This window comes from Pezoporus wallicus, unplaced genomic scaffold, assembly GCF_028554395.1.
Source record: "Pezoporus wallicus isolate ANWC-B61680 ecotype Strahan unplaced genomic scaffold, APGP_CSIRO_Pwel_v1 contig_749, whole genome shotgun sequence".
Lineage (NCBI taxonomy): Eukaryota > Metazoa > Chordata > Aves > Psittaciformes > Psittacidae > Pezoporus > Pezoporus wallicus.
The window spans coordinates 915893-931601 of NW_026641327.1; the positions used below are offsets into that span (position 1 = coordinate 915893).

Here is a 15709-nt window from a genome sequence, read left to right on the forward strand (position 1 = left end):
CTTAATGAAATATGGGTTGACACTGACCTTCATTCAGACCTTCAGATTTAGAACACAGTGACTTCAATAGTATAACACTCAAATTACTTTAACTACTCTAAGCTTATAGCTTGAGAGCAATACACTCTAAAGTTGTATTCTCAACACTCTGCTCTTTGTAGTCCCAACATAAACAAAGAGCAGTCAGGTAATTCCCTGTGGCAAAAGATCCTACGAGAATCAAAGCAAACACACAATTCCATTCCCTATGTGTGAGATGACAGCAATTTAAGTGACAATATAAGGTAACAGATCAGCCCTTGAATGCACCAGCAGAAGCCTGCTAAGCAATCAGCTAATAAAGTTCTTACATTATTCCTGACACTAAAAATAGAGTGCCAAAAATGGCACAAGCACAATTTCATGAGTAACTACATACCTGCTCTCCTTGCCTCGATGCAAGCAATACTCATTTCCTCTTTCAATTCATGATTTTCATTGGCTATAGCTTCACCTACTGTAACAAATCTCCCAACTGCCAGGTTAACTGCTTGGCCCACTCGTTGAATTGCTTGCAGAGTCTTGTCTGAACGCTTTGGTTTATCCTTATGATTAATAAGAGTAGTTATCTGTGAACAAGAAGAGTTAATTAGAACTGCATGCAAGAAGACGTTTTAACTTCAGCATTAAAGGCAAGTTTTGAACTGAACTCAGTAATAGATTTTTTTACCATACTTCACTAATAAAATTTAGTGTTGAGTCATGATGTATCATTTAACTTCTCAGAGAATGAAAAAAATTTGGAGTACGATGAAGTTTGCTCATATGCTGTGATCTCAGCTTATCTCACATCTCAAATGAACCGAGGACTTCTTTTTTCCCCTCCTGTCTGCAGTATCAAACTAAGCTGTCCTACGTCTCTCAACTGGCCGTCACTCTACAGACACAGTAGAAGCTGTCATTTTGTGTTTGCCAGCACTGCAAATCTTACAAAGTTTTTGTACTGCCAGGTATCTAAACACATCAACTAGGATTCTGGAGCTTTGGGTCTTTTAACTAACATAAGCCTTTATAAATGATGTTTTATACAACTGATTAAGGCAGGCTGTAAGAAAGAATGAGTAGTAGCACAGTCTTTAAACAAAAAGAACCATTCATCTTTTAAAAATAATCTGAAGTATTTGAGCCCTCTCTCCATTAAAATATCCACTGTACTCATACCTTAAACACTCTCAATTACACCTGTTTTCTAGAATTTAGAACAAGGTGGCCATTTAGATGCATGTTATCAGTAAAACAATTTGTGAGGACATTTTTATTTTGAACTCCACATCTTGTATTGCCTGGCACTACACCAAACTATACATTCCTTCTTGGATCACACTGACCAGAGATCAGGCTGCACACAGGCCGCAGGCTACCAAAGATTTGCCCAAAACATCAAACATGAGGCAACAAACAAAGTAATACCTCTCCCACCCAAACAGAAAGGCAGGATTGCAGAAGTAGATTCTCAGCCACGGCATTAAATAAACATGAGAACAGCATGCAATTCTGTCAGTCAGAATTAACTAATTACAACCTGCATAACAAACAGTATAGGAGCTTTACATTTTTGGTATGACAACCATATTCCAGTGAGATGAAGGACAGAAGTTGAACTCTGTAGTTTCAAACATCTTACACCAGCATAAAAGCCACCCTTGCATCCCTCTCTCATTTTTGCAATCTGGTGTGGGTCAAACCTGAGTTGTGGAGAAGTTGATGTTGATTCCACACAACCAGTTGCCCAGTCCAGTTCACTGCATAGCTGTATGAATACTTTTGGTGGCAAAAGGGAAAAGGTACAGTCTGAAGAGAGAAAGACGGGCAGTTCCTTTCAGCAGTAATGCTCCTTTTAGCAGCAGCACGATTTAAAATGCGCACAGAACTGCACTGTAAGTCACATCCCCAGGAGCTCAAAGATGCTGAGACAATCTCAGAATTACATGAATTTACTTAAGTGTTTGAACACCTCAGCTGTATCAGCTTACCCACAGATGCTTTTCCCTATTCCTCAAAATAAATCATCATTCACTCATACATTCTTCTATCTTCCCAGTCAAGCCTATGGTAGGACAAGAGCATAGAAGCTGTACCCATAATGCTCACACTGCCTCCAAGCACAGAGCAGGAAGCAGCGTAGGAACTTGTCCACTTCATAATTTGATCAATGCCCAAGGCTTACCCTTCAGGTATTACTGAGTTCTATTTCTGGAGGGGAAATAAAAGTAGTGGTGCTCTTTAACACCTTACTGTGACTTGTTTTCACTGCCAGGAGCTGGTTTAGCAAGTCTGCAGTATTAAACTTTGCAATGGAAAATGTCAATACTTCATAGAGCACTTTGCACCAAAAAGCCCCAAACAAAACATTGTAGATGCTTCAGGTATACAAAACTAGCAAATACCTGACACTTGACAGCAGCTAATCTAACAATCCCAGCTGGCAAATTCTTGACAAGGTATGGACAAGCAAACCTACAGATAGCATTAGACCAAATGCTGAATAAAACCAATCTGAAAGAGTCACAACTTTGTTTCCCCAACAGATTTTTAAGCAAACAGCAATCCAATCCTGAGCAAACAAAAGGCTAATATTACATCCATAGTTAATGACTCCTCAAGAGTATACATAAAATAGCACTGGCCTAAGATAAATAAAACACTAGTTGGAAGCATGTCCTGGCTGCCAGTTCACCTCCCACGGCATTTTATGTCAGTTTCTATACAGTTTAAACATGTTCTGCATAACCCTGGAAAAAAACACTTATGTCACACTGCAGAGTGAAAGGAATCCCACTGTCTTAAAAATCATCAAGGGCATTTGAATCCTGTATGTTTCTGTAAAGGTATGCAATTGATAAAAATTATGGAGATATCACAGTTTAAGTTACTTGAATAATGTCTTACAAAACATCTTCAGAAACACTTTCATTTGAGACATGGGTGAAGTTTACAATGCTATCACTTCTTTAGCAGGGGATCATCAGTTTTGCAGAAAAAGACAACCCCTATACCCCCTCACATAAGGTGAAGCAAGAACCAGCAGCTGTTTTGGCAGATCACTTCATGAAGTGCAGCAAGGCCAAATGCAAGATCCTGCACCTGGGTTATGACTGCAGACTGGGGGATGGATGGATTGAGAGCAGCCCTGCAGAAAAGGACTTGGGGATATTGGTGCATGAAAAATGAGATGTGAGCCAGTAACATGCGCTTGCAGCTCAGAAAGCCAACTGCATCCTGGGCTGCATAGAAACAAGCATGGCCAGCAGGTCAAGGAGGCAATTCTCCCACTATTCTGGAGAGACCCCACCTGGAATACTGTGTTCAACTCTGGAGTCACCAGTACAAGACAGACATGGACCTGTTGGAGTGCATTCAGAGTAGGGCCATAAAAAATGGTCAGACGGATGGAGCACCTCTCCTACGTGGCAAGGCTAAGAGAGCTGGGCTTGTTCAGCCTGGAGATGAGAAGACTTCAGGGAGACCTTACAGCAGCCATTCAGTAGACAAGGGGAACTTATAAAAAGGAAGAAGAAAGACTTTTTACCAAGGCCTGTAGCCTTCTATCCTGAATAAAACCCTTGCTCAGGGGACAACGGCTTTAAACTAAGAGTGTAGATTTAGACTAGACATAAGGGGGAAATCTTTTATGATGAGGGTGGTGGAAGCTGTGGCTGCCCCAGCCCCGTCAGTGCTCAAGGTCAGGTTGGACAGGTCTCTGAACTACCTGATCTAGTGGAAGGTGTCCCTGCCCATGGCAGGCGGTTTGGAACTACATGATCTTTAAGGTCCCTTCCAATCCAAACCATTCTGTGATCCTACTGTAGACACCCACTAGAGTAGCTTGCATATGCAGTTTATATACAGCAGCTGAGGCTTTGCAAATACCTCCTGGAATAATGAACTCTTAGTTAAGTGATACAATTTCTTCTCAGACTGGCTAACTTAGGACCACTACAAGTAGTATCTAAGTAACTTTCTTAACATTAGAATGGAGAGAAATTTGTTGAGCTCCATCAATTTCTTTTTCCCCAAGTAAGGAACTATATGGATTGCCAGTTAAAAACAAACATTGTGAAAGAAACTACAACAGAAGTTGGTCAAGAAGTTTTCAATATATCAAGACAGACAGCTTCATATAACACCTCTGTCAAGCATGATCAACACTATTTAGCACATGCAGCCTGTACTAGTATAGTAAAATTTACACATGCTTGTTACATAAGAAGTAAGTAACAAACACTCCAGAAACAGGAGTAGGTAAGTCATTATAAAAGAAAGAGATAGGTGAAGATACAAAATACAGATTAGCTAAAGGAAAAAGGGCTGTCTTTGGTTCTAAAAACATAAGTATAGACATACACCAAAAGTAAAATGCTTAATAAACACACTCAAAAGTGTGAGGAAAGTTCTTCAGATACAGATGGGCTTCTCAGAATTTGCCACCACCTGCAGAAAACATTGGAGTGCAAATGAGGAGAATGTATAATTCATAGAATCATACAATATTTTGGGTTGGAAGGGACCTTCAAAGCTCATCTAGTCCAACCCCTCTGCAATGACCAGGAACATCAACTAGATCAGGTCGCCCAGAACCACATCCAGCCTGGCCTTGAATGTCTCCAGGGATTTTTGCATCCACCACCTCTCTGGGTAAACTGTGTCAGTATTTTACCACCCTCATTGTAGAGAAAGATCTGAGCAAAAAAATTTCTCTTTTCTTCAAGGAGTGTAAAGAATGACAGGTATATATACTCAGGTATATCTATCCTCCATTTAAAATAAAGTTATGAAAAAGCAGAGGTAATAACAACTGCAGGTTCAGATTCTTTTCAAGACTTAAACTTATAACCAGCAAATTAAAACTATGTTTTCTTTTCCCTGCAGCTCATTCAGTTGCAACCAGATCAGAACATAACTGTGGTGTTTCTTTCAGTTTTGTTTTGGTTGGTTGGGTTTGTTGCTGTTTTGTTTCCTCAAAACAAACCTGTGACTCCAAATACATTAACTAAGCTCTCCTTTAAGCTTAACACCTCCCAGATATTTAATATGTTGTATTCCGATCATGTATCACCCAGTCATTAACATCGGCGGTGTTTGGGCAGGAGTTAACAGCTGAAAAGATTACCTCCAAGTCTCTTTGAACAAGAGTAATACGTTACATGCTGTTTACTCAAGGATTTACTGATCAGGTCATAGAAAAGAAACAGTCCTTTTGATGGTACTCATGCTCCGTTTAATGTGCGCTCTTACGCTATTTCCCTGGAATGCTTATCTGAGATTTGAGACAATCAGTTTAAGGAGTGTGCACTCTCAAGAAACTGTCAGTTACAATATTTTGTTACTTGTTAGAAGGAGCCCCAGAAACGTGGCCTTTTCCCCAAGTACTTCACTGAAACTAACAGTTTCTATATAGCCAGGATGTATCAAGTTGTACTTCATATTTTAGAAAAATGAGCCCAGTTGTGGCAGTTTCAGCAGCTGTTTTCAAAGCTTTTTGAGAGTGTCAGATACTGACATTTAAGTGGTTATATGCTTCCTGCACAGGAAGCATCATGACAGCATGCTTAGCTAAAAATATTCTAATGTCTATTTATTATCAGTATAATTAAGTCTTGCATGACAGAATTAAGTGATACTTAAAGAGACTGGATTTCAGGAAGTATTTATAGATAACTATAAATAAAAGCAGGGGAAATGTTGCTATTTCACAGCCACTGCTACAAACACAAGAGTTAAAGTGAGAAGTCATACTGGAAGACACCCTATCCATCTTTCTCCCTGGTGGATATTGTGCTTAATACATAGGATGATTTAGACTCTCAAGAGTAGTATTTGAGATGTCTACTCTATGCAATGAGGATTAGCATCCTTAAAGTAACAGCTCCTCTTCCACTTTGCTTATTTTCTGCTTTCTGTTTTCCATTAATTTCATAACGGTAGCTTTACTGGAGCTTTGAGCATCCTGGTCTTGGAACGTGTCCCTGCCCATGGCAGAGGGCTTGGAACTACATGATGTTTAAACCTTAGCCATTCTATGATTCTAAGAAAATGCAATAGCGCTACATACTAAGGAAGGAGCTACAAATCTCTACAATACAACTGTGTTGTAGAATAAATTTAGTTGCATTTGTCAGGACGTGTAGGAAACTTGGTCAGAAAGACCTTTCCCACACTGTTCATACTTTCATTAGTTCATCTTGAGTATGTGGGTGGGGAGGAACTTCTAATATTACATTTTAGGAACTCGCTCATTAGGTCTTCTGCTTAAGGACAAATAGATCTTCAGACTTACTTAGGCAGACAGCAGCACAAGTTATTCCAACACCCACATCTGCTACAGCATACAACCACACATGTGAGGGCACACAGAAGCAGCAGCTGGCATTTGACATCCAGCCCGTAATGGCTACAGGCAGAACTGTCACATAGATTTCTCATCATAAAAGATGAAATTAAAGGATCTTGAGACGTGAACAAGGACTACCTGCTTACCTGTCCTAGAAATCAAAAGTCTGTTAGGATCAGATGCCCACCTAGACATTATTGAAAGCCTTCCTTAGCATTTTCTACGATTTCAATCATTTAAGTATTTTTCAGAAGTCTAGCTAACATGCAGATTTTTAGAACTGGAAATCAGAAAGCCTTATTTTCCTACTCAGTTTCCATTTTGTGGAAAACCCCTGCAAACAAACTTTGCAGAAACTCAACTTTGAAAGTTTTCAAAGGCTGGAAAAGAATAACCAAAACCAGACCCAACTGCATTAACTACTAATGCACTAGTTTATTGTAAGAACCCATATTCTATTTATCCTGAAAACGTTATTTGAGACAACTGCCTCTGCTTTACAGACACTTGAACCAGAACAGTTTCTTTTAACATGTTGTCATTGAAAAGAGGCAATCAACCCCTTCTTGCAGAAGTCACACAGCCCTCAATGCATCATTCAGGAGCTCGAGTCACTAGTTCTGTAAAAGAACAGCTTCCAAGAAGTGATATGAGCCTGCTATCCCCTATTTATGTGTTTTTCCCATAGAGCCTATGCACCAGTGTCTAGAAGGGCAGTACAAATACACTGCATGCCAAAGACCAACGAGTTCTCTTATGTCTGTGGTATTTAGACTGTTGTATCTTTACTTGAAGGCTTCTTAAAAGCATTTTCTCATTGCTTTTGTACACATCTTTCATAAAAGCCTTCAGGGAAGCAAATGAAATAAACTAACAACCTGCAAGTCAGTTCACTTATCTGCAGGCAAACGCAAACATGCTTAGGGGAGCCTCAGGCAATCTTTCACATGTAGTGTCTAACCAGCTGATAGGCCATCTCTGGAAAGGAAGAAGGAACAATCCAAGACCTGCAGTGACAAGTAGAAGCTGACAAGCAGCACAAGAACAGCCCTACCAAATCAGATCACTGGTACACCTAACCTAGTATCTTATCTCCTATCTACCCAAACATGCATACCTAAAAAAAAGAACACGAATAAAACAAGCAAACGAGACAGTAGCTATACTGCAGTTGTAACCAGATTTTTAGTTAACTGCAAATTGTATATTTAATTTTAAAACACCACAACATCTAATTGTGCACTTCTCACAAGCACAATAGCTTCAACAAGTATTAAAATATTATTTGGAAGGGGTGAGAACAGTCCTTTTCAGATCCAGGCTTCAAAACCTACTCTTTGTAAAGCTCGCAGGAAAGACAAAAGTACACAACTTCAAATTCGAGTACACACCTTGGATTGTCAGTACCACTGCTATGTACTTGTTACACATTCTTGGAATTGTTAAGAGATCAAAAGAAAGGATTCAACTCACAGCAAGACTAGTAGTGAATACACTTTCTTTATGCTGAATGCATTCCTACAAAACCAAAAACCCTTTAAATTTCAAGATTCAAACCAAACACAACCAAGAAAATTATTATCCAAAATGCAACACAAATGGATTTGTTCAACTGAGATGTAGTACTTCAATGACACCAATTCATTTTCTCCAGTGTGTGTTATTTTTTGGTTTGAGGATTTTCGTCTTTTTTTCCAAAGTAATAAAAACTCTGGAAACCTCAGGAATTCGTCTTCACTGGGATTAAATTATTTCCAACATTTTTTGCAAGTTGTTGTGAAAAGAACTCCAGAGAAAGTAAAAAGAAGGAATAAACACACCTGATCAGCTCTTGCAACCTGGGGATTGTTAGATACTACGTGGAGGTTTGAATTACTTTAATGATGTTACTGAAGTTACACTGTAGAAGAGAAATATGCTTGCTTTTAAATGTTCACTTTTCACAGACTCTTTCAAATCAGGGATCTCCAGTGGTCTGCAGATACAAAGCAGAAAAGTACATGAAAACTGACCTGCGCTCCTGCCATCCTCCCTACTTTTCTTCACACACTGAAGAGAGATCACTAGAGAATGACCAGGGAGACCTGACCACTGGTCAAAGCTACCTCATTTACTCTTATTGTAAATGTTGTAAGCATGCCTATCAAGTCAGAAAACAGCCCTATCTTCATCCCAAGAAAGGTGCCTTCAGCATGTCTATAGAATGGGTGAGGATGATAAAGATCTTTGCTTTCAGACAACACAAGTTAGAGCTTCCTTCTCTTTCTGAAGAGATGTATAGAGATTCACAGACTGAAATTTGCACCTTTGAGCAACTTGACATGAGCTGGCAAAACCAATTTTTCAAACTGAAAGTCCAACTGAACCTCTTCTGATTATCTGGTACATGCATCAGCAGGTATATTGAGTATCAGAAAACATGTTTACCTACCATGAAATTATCTGAAACCAAAATGACCTGTGGCTTTCTAACTCAACTGCTGTCTTGAATTTTACTGAAATGCACAACAACCTCATGAGAAAAAGTGAACTTAAGCTAAGAGACTCAATTTGGTTTAGGGGTATATGAACCAGTACATTTTCCTCCCCTCTTGTTGCCCTCCAGTTCAGTATCTTCTTACTCAAATGGGCAGATTAACAAACAAAGCTATTACTCTTTTTCATTCTACACCTAGAAATCCTGGGCGCAAGCAAGCCTAAGAAAACAAAACCAACTCGGAGGGAAGCTTGTTGTTTAAAATGTACTTTCAGATGTGGTCAAATTAGATGCAGACATGATTTCAGCACTAGAGAGATGCAAATCTCAGAAATAATTCCATTTGCTAACATGATCTAGTAACCTCAAACCCAGAGACTGAATGGCAAAGTATTATTGTGGCTTTCCTCACTAACTTTCCTTTGCTAGCTAACCTTCTACTGCTTGTGCAAACAATGCCTGAGCCAGCTCTGATCTGTGGAACTAAAAATTCACATACTGTAATACAGCAAGGACAACACACTGATACGATCTGTGACTGAGAACTTTCTATGCAAATTGCTCCTGAAAATGCAGAAAAAGTTGCTTGCTAGTCCCATAAACAGGCAGCTTCACCAGCACAACTACCAGCTATTCAATCCGTCTTGCACTGCATGTTGCAGAGAGTTCCCCCAGCCTTTTTCAGAGAAGGTTTCCTTAGCAGCATTTTAGCATACCACTTCAATTCAGAGCAACACCTGGTATTTCATCTTGAAAAAGACACACTTGCCCTAGGGATTAACAGAGAAATATAGTGTGCTCTGGAAAAGGCTATGCAAATCCAACTACTATCCACCTACAGGAGTGCAAAACAAAACAAAAACTTCATATAATCCAGGAACCATTATCTGATTTATGCTAAAGAGCCTGTATATTCTTCTGATTGCTTCCTTGAAGAGCTCAAGGGCAACAAAAACTCATTCAGTTGGAAAATTCAGGAATATTTAAATGTAAGACTGAAAAACACCAAATATTTGATAATTAAAAGGGAACATTCCATACATTGGTCTAGCTCCTACATGTTAAGCACTTGCAACTTTAGACAGTATTACCCTTCTAAATGATTTTGACACCTGTGAATTTAAAAAAACAAATAAATAAAAACATCACTCCAAAACCTACATTTACATTACGTTACTGCAGCACAATTTTAATTTATTATTATTTGAAAATACCCAAGATTGGTGTAGTTACATTCCTTCTGCTTAATACAAAAAGTCAAAACAAAAATGTTTCTCTAAGAAAAAGCAAGTGTTCTCTTTTATTTTTCTATATACATCTGAAAGAACTGTGAGATTTGTTCAAACATGATCTTGTAACTTGTGTTTAGGACTTATTTTACCATCTGAGAATTCATTTTATTTATAAAGAATATAAATCATCCCATTCACTATCTAAAGTAGATTAACATTTACAAGTTGGCACCAGAGTCTGTAACACTCATTCACCCCACTAGCTATAAACAAGGCTGGTGATGGAATGTAATACCATCAACGAATAAAAATTACCATTTAAGGCTCTATCTAGCAAGGGTTATGCACTGTCAATGAATTAATAAATACAAAATAAATCCATGCATAAAACCATAGGCTCAGGGTACCCTACGGTAGTTTTACTATAATCAGAGTTGTTTGCAATCATTAATTCATAATTCATCCTTTGGGGATTTCCCTACCTAATCTGTCTAAAACCATCTGTTAACAATGCTGATTAGCAAGAAGGCTGCTCTAATTCTTTTTGTGAGGGATCACTGTGAGGCAGTTTTAATACTAGCTCCACTGCAGAACTACAAAAATGTATCTAATCTATAGAAAACTCATTATTCAGATCTCATAAATTTGAAATGTAAGATTCCACTGCAAAACAGCAACTGATTTTTAGCTACGTCAGTAAGAAGCATCTTACTTCAGCTACTTGAAATGCTAGTCTGACTCATCTATCACATCAAAGACTAAGGTACTGAACATTACAAAGCAGTAGCCAAGAAACTCTAAGACAATTTCACCACCCGAGGGTTCACAAAAAAAAACACACCCTGAAACCACAGCTATTTTATGATAGTGCGGTTGGTCACATGATAAAACATGTAAACCAGAATACTATTAGTGATATTATTAATTATTAATGTAGAAAAATAATTTCATTTACCTATTTAGGATACTCTAAGGTAGCCCTGTGCTCCCCAGCATACCTTGAAAACCACAATTGTAAATTATTATCTATTTCCTTTTCACTATTTTGTAACAATGTAACTTCAATGACTAAATAGCTTTCAATTAAAAATTAGCTTCAGTAAAGGGAAATCTGCAACCACATCAACCCAGAAATACAACTGATACTGTGACTAAAATAACCACACTACCTACAGCCAAATGATAAACTCACAAGATTAACTTTTCTGCATAAATCAAAGAGGAAGACTCAGCGTCCTTTAGGGGCAGAGAGTACCAACTGCAGGCTGCATGACAGCTGAGCTGGTGCAAGCTTCATTTTCCAGAAAAAAAGAATTTATTCCAAGTGGAAGTTTTGTGATACAAACCACAAGCTCACAACTTAACCCACAATGTCTATGGAACCAAACGGAGGGGAAGAGTCAGTGAGTTAGTGAATAATTAAAACTAATGAGGTGCAACTCGGTACACAGGCAGCATACCACATGCTTCCAGAACAGTTAATGCGTATGACTCTGCATCCATGGCAGCTTCTCTGTGGTACAGGATGTAAACTAAGAAGAATTTAGCAGGAGGTGTGCTTCACTCAGTACAAGTTACAGTGCAAGCCTCTACAGCATAATTCATAATTTCATTACTCAACAATAGTGGCAAGTCTCAAGTCTAAAGTGAGTACCAAATTAATTCACAAAGAAGAAGATCCTGGAAAAGGGAAGAAACAGCTTCTCAAAGCTTGCAAGTTACCAGAAGTACTGAACAATAAAGATTAGCACCCAAGAAGCATTTTAAAAGGAAGGCACTCAGGAGTGCCCCCCCCCACCCGCCAGATGCACTGAAGAAAACAATGAGTTTAAGACAAGTATGGATTACACTACTTTTTCTGAGCAGGAATTTCCTGTCCTCCAAAAAGAGACGTAAGGGGCAAAGCACTGGCACTATAAAGAATCCTTTAGCATCTTAGAGGTGGAGAAAGGAAAAACCTGGAGGTACCAAAAAATGCCTAGTGAGGCTGCCAAGTCTGCTGCACAGGCAATTGAAGTTGAAATGCACAAGAGCTTGGCCTGAATGCTGAAGTTCAGGAAGGGAGTGAGGCTACACATATTCCTTAATTTTATTAATGTTGTCCAGAGAGTACATGAGACACTTCAGTTTAGTCTCTAAAAGAGAGAGAACACATTTGATTCTAAACAAATTCAAAAGTAGGTATGCAATGAGACTGTATGACAATACAATAATACAACAACAGTATTATGACTGTGGGGGAAAAACACACAGGAAAAACATAGTGTGCATTTCCCACCCCCCAGTTTTTCTAAACTTCCAAGAATAAAAAGCCAGCAATACCAAGTTAACAGTGTTCTTACTAGAGCACTTCCTGCTTTAAAGCTGTTTGCAAAAAAAAAACCATTAAGACAAATCCATGACTGAATAATTCCCAAGATTACTATTGCAGCTATTAAGTTTAGAAGAAATGAGCATTCATCAAAAGGTATAATGTGTAAGTATCTCACACAGAAACCTCTTGCATAGGTTCTGGCCAGTGTTAGCACTACATGTGTACATCCCAAAAAAAATAAGCCTTCTGAAGCTCCTTTGCTACATCCAGGGGAAGTATCCTTCAGTAAGGAGACATACTAAGGTTCATTTCATACTAAGGTCCATTTTCATACTGAAGAACTGAGTGTGAGTTGCTGTTCAGGGTTGTTCTACTACCAGTTACAACCTAAGCAACCTAGTAGGCTCCAGTCATCTGAGGATTTCCAAGCCAAGACCACAAAACACCTTTCCAAAAGACACTACTAGAAAGACCAGTGTCATGGAACAGTAGCATGCTGAACTCCGTGTCTACAGTTTTAAATCCCTCTTTGATAAAACATGCTTGCTCAGTTCCATGGAGAATAACGTTAGTTCCACTAAACATACAGTAACTTATCAGCTATTACAGTACATTTATTCAGGTCTTACAACTCCGATATACTCAGTTACTTAACACAGCTTTGCCCTATCCCTTGGACAGACAATAAGAAGAGGAGAGCAGCTAGACATATTTGTGCCCAACTACAAAAGAAAATGAAGCAATCTCTGCTCCAGAATGTATCTATGTGAGGTACACAGAGAACCTGTGTGGAATCAAAGTGACTGCAGAAGAGGCTATGAACATACTAGATAAAAAGGACTGGAACAACTTGCCAACATTAGACGCGATTCACCAAGATTTCAAGGGACTTGAAGATGCAATGGATTGTATCAGCTTTCTCATGCAATATCCTGCTTGAAACTACATTGACATGTAAGTTTGCCCAACAAACTTGGTACACGGCAAATCAGTAAAAAAATTAGGAAGAACAGAAGTAGCAAACACCCAAATAAATACTTACTGGCAGAGACTCCACACAGTGTTTGTTAAAGGAATTTCTGCCTCACAAAACATTGATTTCTCTGTAGACATCACTGATTACATGGATAAGGAGGTTCTCTGCTTAAAGAAAACTGGGAAACAAAGTCCATACCAAAGGTTTCAAAAGACACTAAGCAAGTCTCTGGGAGGGTGGGGGGTGGAAAGAAGGCCTTTTGAATGAATATTTAACTCATTAAGAGACAGAATGATGAGAAGGAAGATGAAGGAAGTAAATGATTGCTCACTTGAATAGAGGGACATGACCAATGCAGTTTCACAGAAACCTGTGCTGGGATATGGATTTATTGGGCATAAGAGTACAAAGTGAGGAGAGATAAGCAGGTAATAAAATAATGAAAATTTCCTGGTGATCCCAAGTTATTCATGACAGTAAAGATAAGGTCTGACTACAGAACTGCAGAAACATCTTGTAACACTGACCAGGAAACAAAACACCAGACAAAAAAAATCACTGCAGATTAAAGATGGGGAAGTACCATCCTGGCTGCCTATATGAAACCTATGAGCTAGCTGACCATTACTCCTCAGCAGCAACATCTCCTCATTACAGTATATACCTCCATGAAAAAAATCACTTGTTTATTATGAAAGGGACTTCCAGGGTTATCTAGTCCTGCTTCCCGCTCAAACCAGGTACAGTTAGAGCATGTTGCAAAGGGCCTCATCCAATTAGTTCTGAACATCTCCAAAACTGAAGACTCTGTAGGTGCTCTACACACCTCATCCAGTATCTGACCACTATCACATTAGAAAAGGCCTTTCCTTAAATCTCAAACTTTCCCATGTTACAACTTCTGTCTATTGCTTTTTACCCAATCACCACGCACCTCTGCGATCAGTCTTCCTGTCTTCTCCATATCTGGCCGTTAGGTGGTTAGTTGTAGACCACAGTAAACTCTGCAACTGGCCAGAGGAAAAATCACTGCAGATTAAAGTGATACACATGGGGAAGTACCATCCTAGCTTCCTATATGAAACCTAGGTCTTAGCTGATCATTACACCCTCCCTCGAGGCAAAACAAAACCCGCTTCCTTCAACCTCACCACTTACATTGCCTGCTCCCCTATGCCAGTGTTTCCCTGGTACAGAGGAGCCCAGAGCTAGCCATGATACTCCAGCTGCTCTCTCCCAAGTGCCAAACAGAAGGGAAGAATCATTTCTGCAGCCTGCCAGTTACACCCCTACTAACAGCCCAGAATGCAGCGGGCCATCATTGCTCACTCCAGGAGTTCAACTCTATGCCCACTAGACCACCATGTCTTTCCCTGCAAAGGTTCTCTGTAGACAGCTGATCCCAGCCTGTACTGTTGTGTGGTGCTGTCCTGGCCTAGATGCAGGGCTTGGTATTAACACCTTTGTTGGACTTCACAAGCTCCCTTTCAAATCACCTTTCCAGCTTCCTATACCCCTGTCTAGCAGCCCTCTCCTCCAGCGTTATCAGACATTCCCCAAACCCACCTCAGAAGAGTTCACACACATGTCGAACATGCTGGCCCATCATCCCAACATTCAGATCATTCATAAACACATTAAACAATATTTGCCTCTGTATCAGTAATTCCCTGAGGGATGACAAAATATAATAGAGAAAAGGTCACTGATTATATACGGACTTCTAGCTTGATCCAGTATGGCTATTCTAAAGTCATAACTTCAGTCTTCAGTAAACAGCATCAATGAGCTTTTCACATAGACAGGAAAACATCTGCTCTTGGTTCTTCTTTGGGCTCTAACACATAACTCCAGAAACTTTTGGAAAAACACAATATTGGCAGAACATTATGTAACATTATATAACTATACAATTTTTACTGAAATGGGAATTATTTTAGCTAGCTTCAGAGAAAGCAAGGAAACAATACCATAATAAAGAACTATCTTTATCCATCTCAAGGCATATACCACTGAATATAAGACTGACAACAACAAAATTCAGAAACATTGGTATAATGGGCTTTTTATAGTTATTTACACTTTTATTTTGACTATATAGGTCAAGCCGATACCAAAACCTCTGACAGGATCTCCTGAAACATAAGATGGAAAAAAATTCTGTAATACATGGGCACATGATCATTCTCCAAAGTGCCCATGACAAAACGGGCTTTTTACAAGTTGAGCAGCTAGCTGTAATCTTACAGGTCTACACTCAGGATGTTGGAGAACAGGTCACCTTCAACCACAAAAACTGACTTTATTCCTTTCTGAACTTTTACAAAAAAAGCTCCTTCTC

At 39.1% G+C, this 15709-nt stretch overlaps 2 protein-coding genes across 2 annotated transcripts in view; one reads left to right on the forward strand and one right to left on the reverse strand.

Annotated features, from left to right (window-relative positions):
- Nucleotides 1-15709, forward strand: part of LOC130606589 (dynein axonemal heavy chain 5-like) — a 459050-nt gene that overhangs the window by 402774 nt on the left and 40567 nt on the right. The gene's annotated exons all lie outside the window — the stretch shown is intronic.
- Nucleotides 1-15709, reverse strand: part of CTNNAL1 (catenin alpha like 1) — a 54716-nt gene that overhangs the window by 35655 nt on the left and 3352 nt on the right. Inside the window, exon 2 of the mRNA XM_057423091.1 lies at nucleotides 419-608. Coding sequence (XP_057279074.1) covers nucleotides 419-608 — 190 coding nt within the window. The remainder of the gene's footprint in view (nucleotides 1-418; nucleotides 609-15709) is intronic.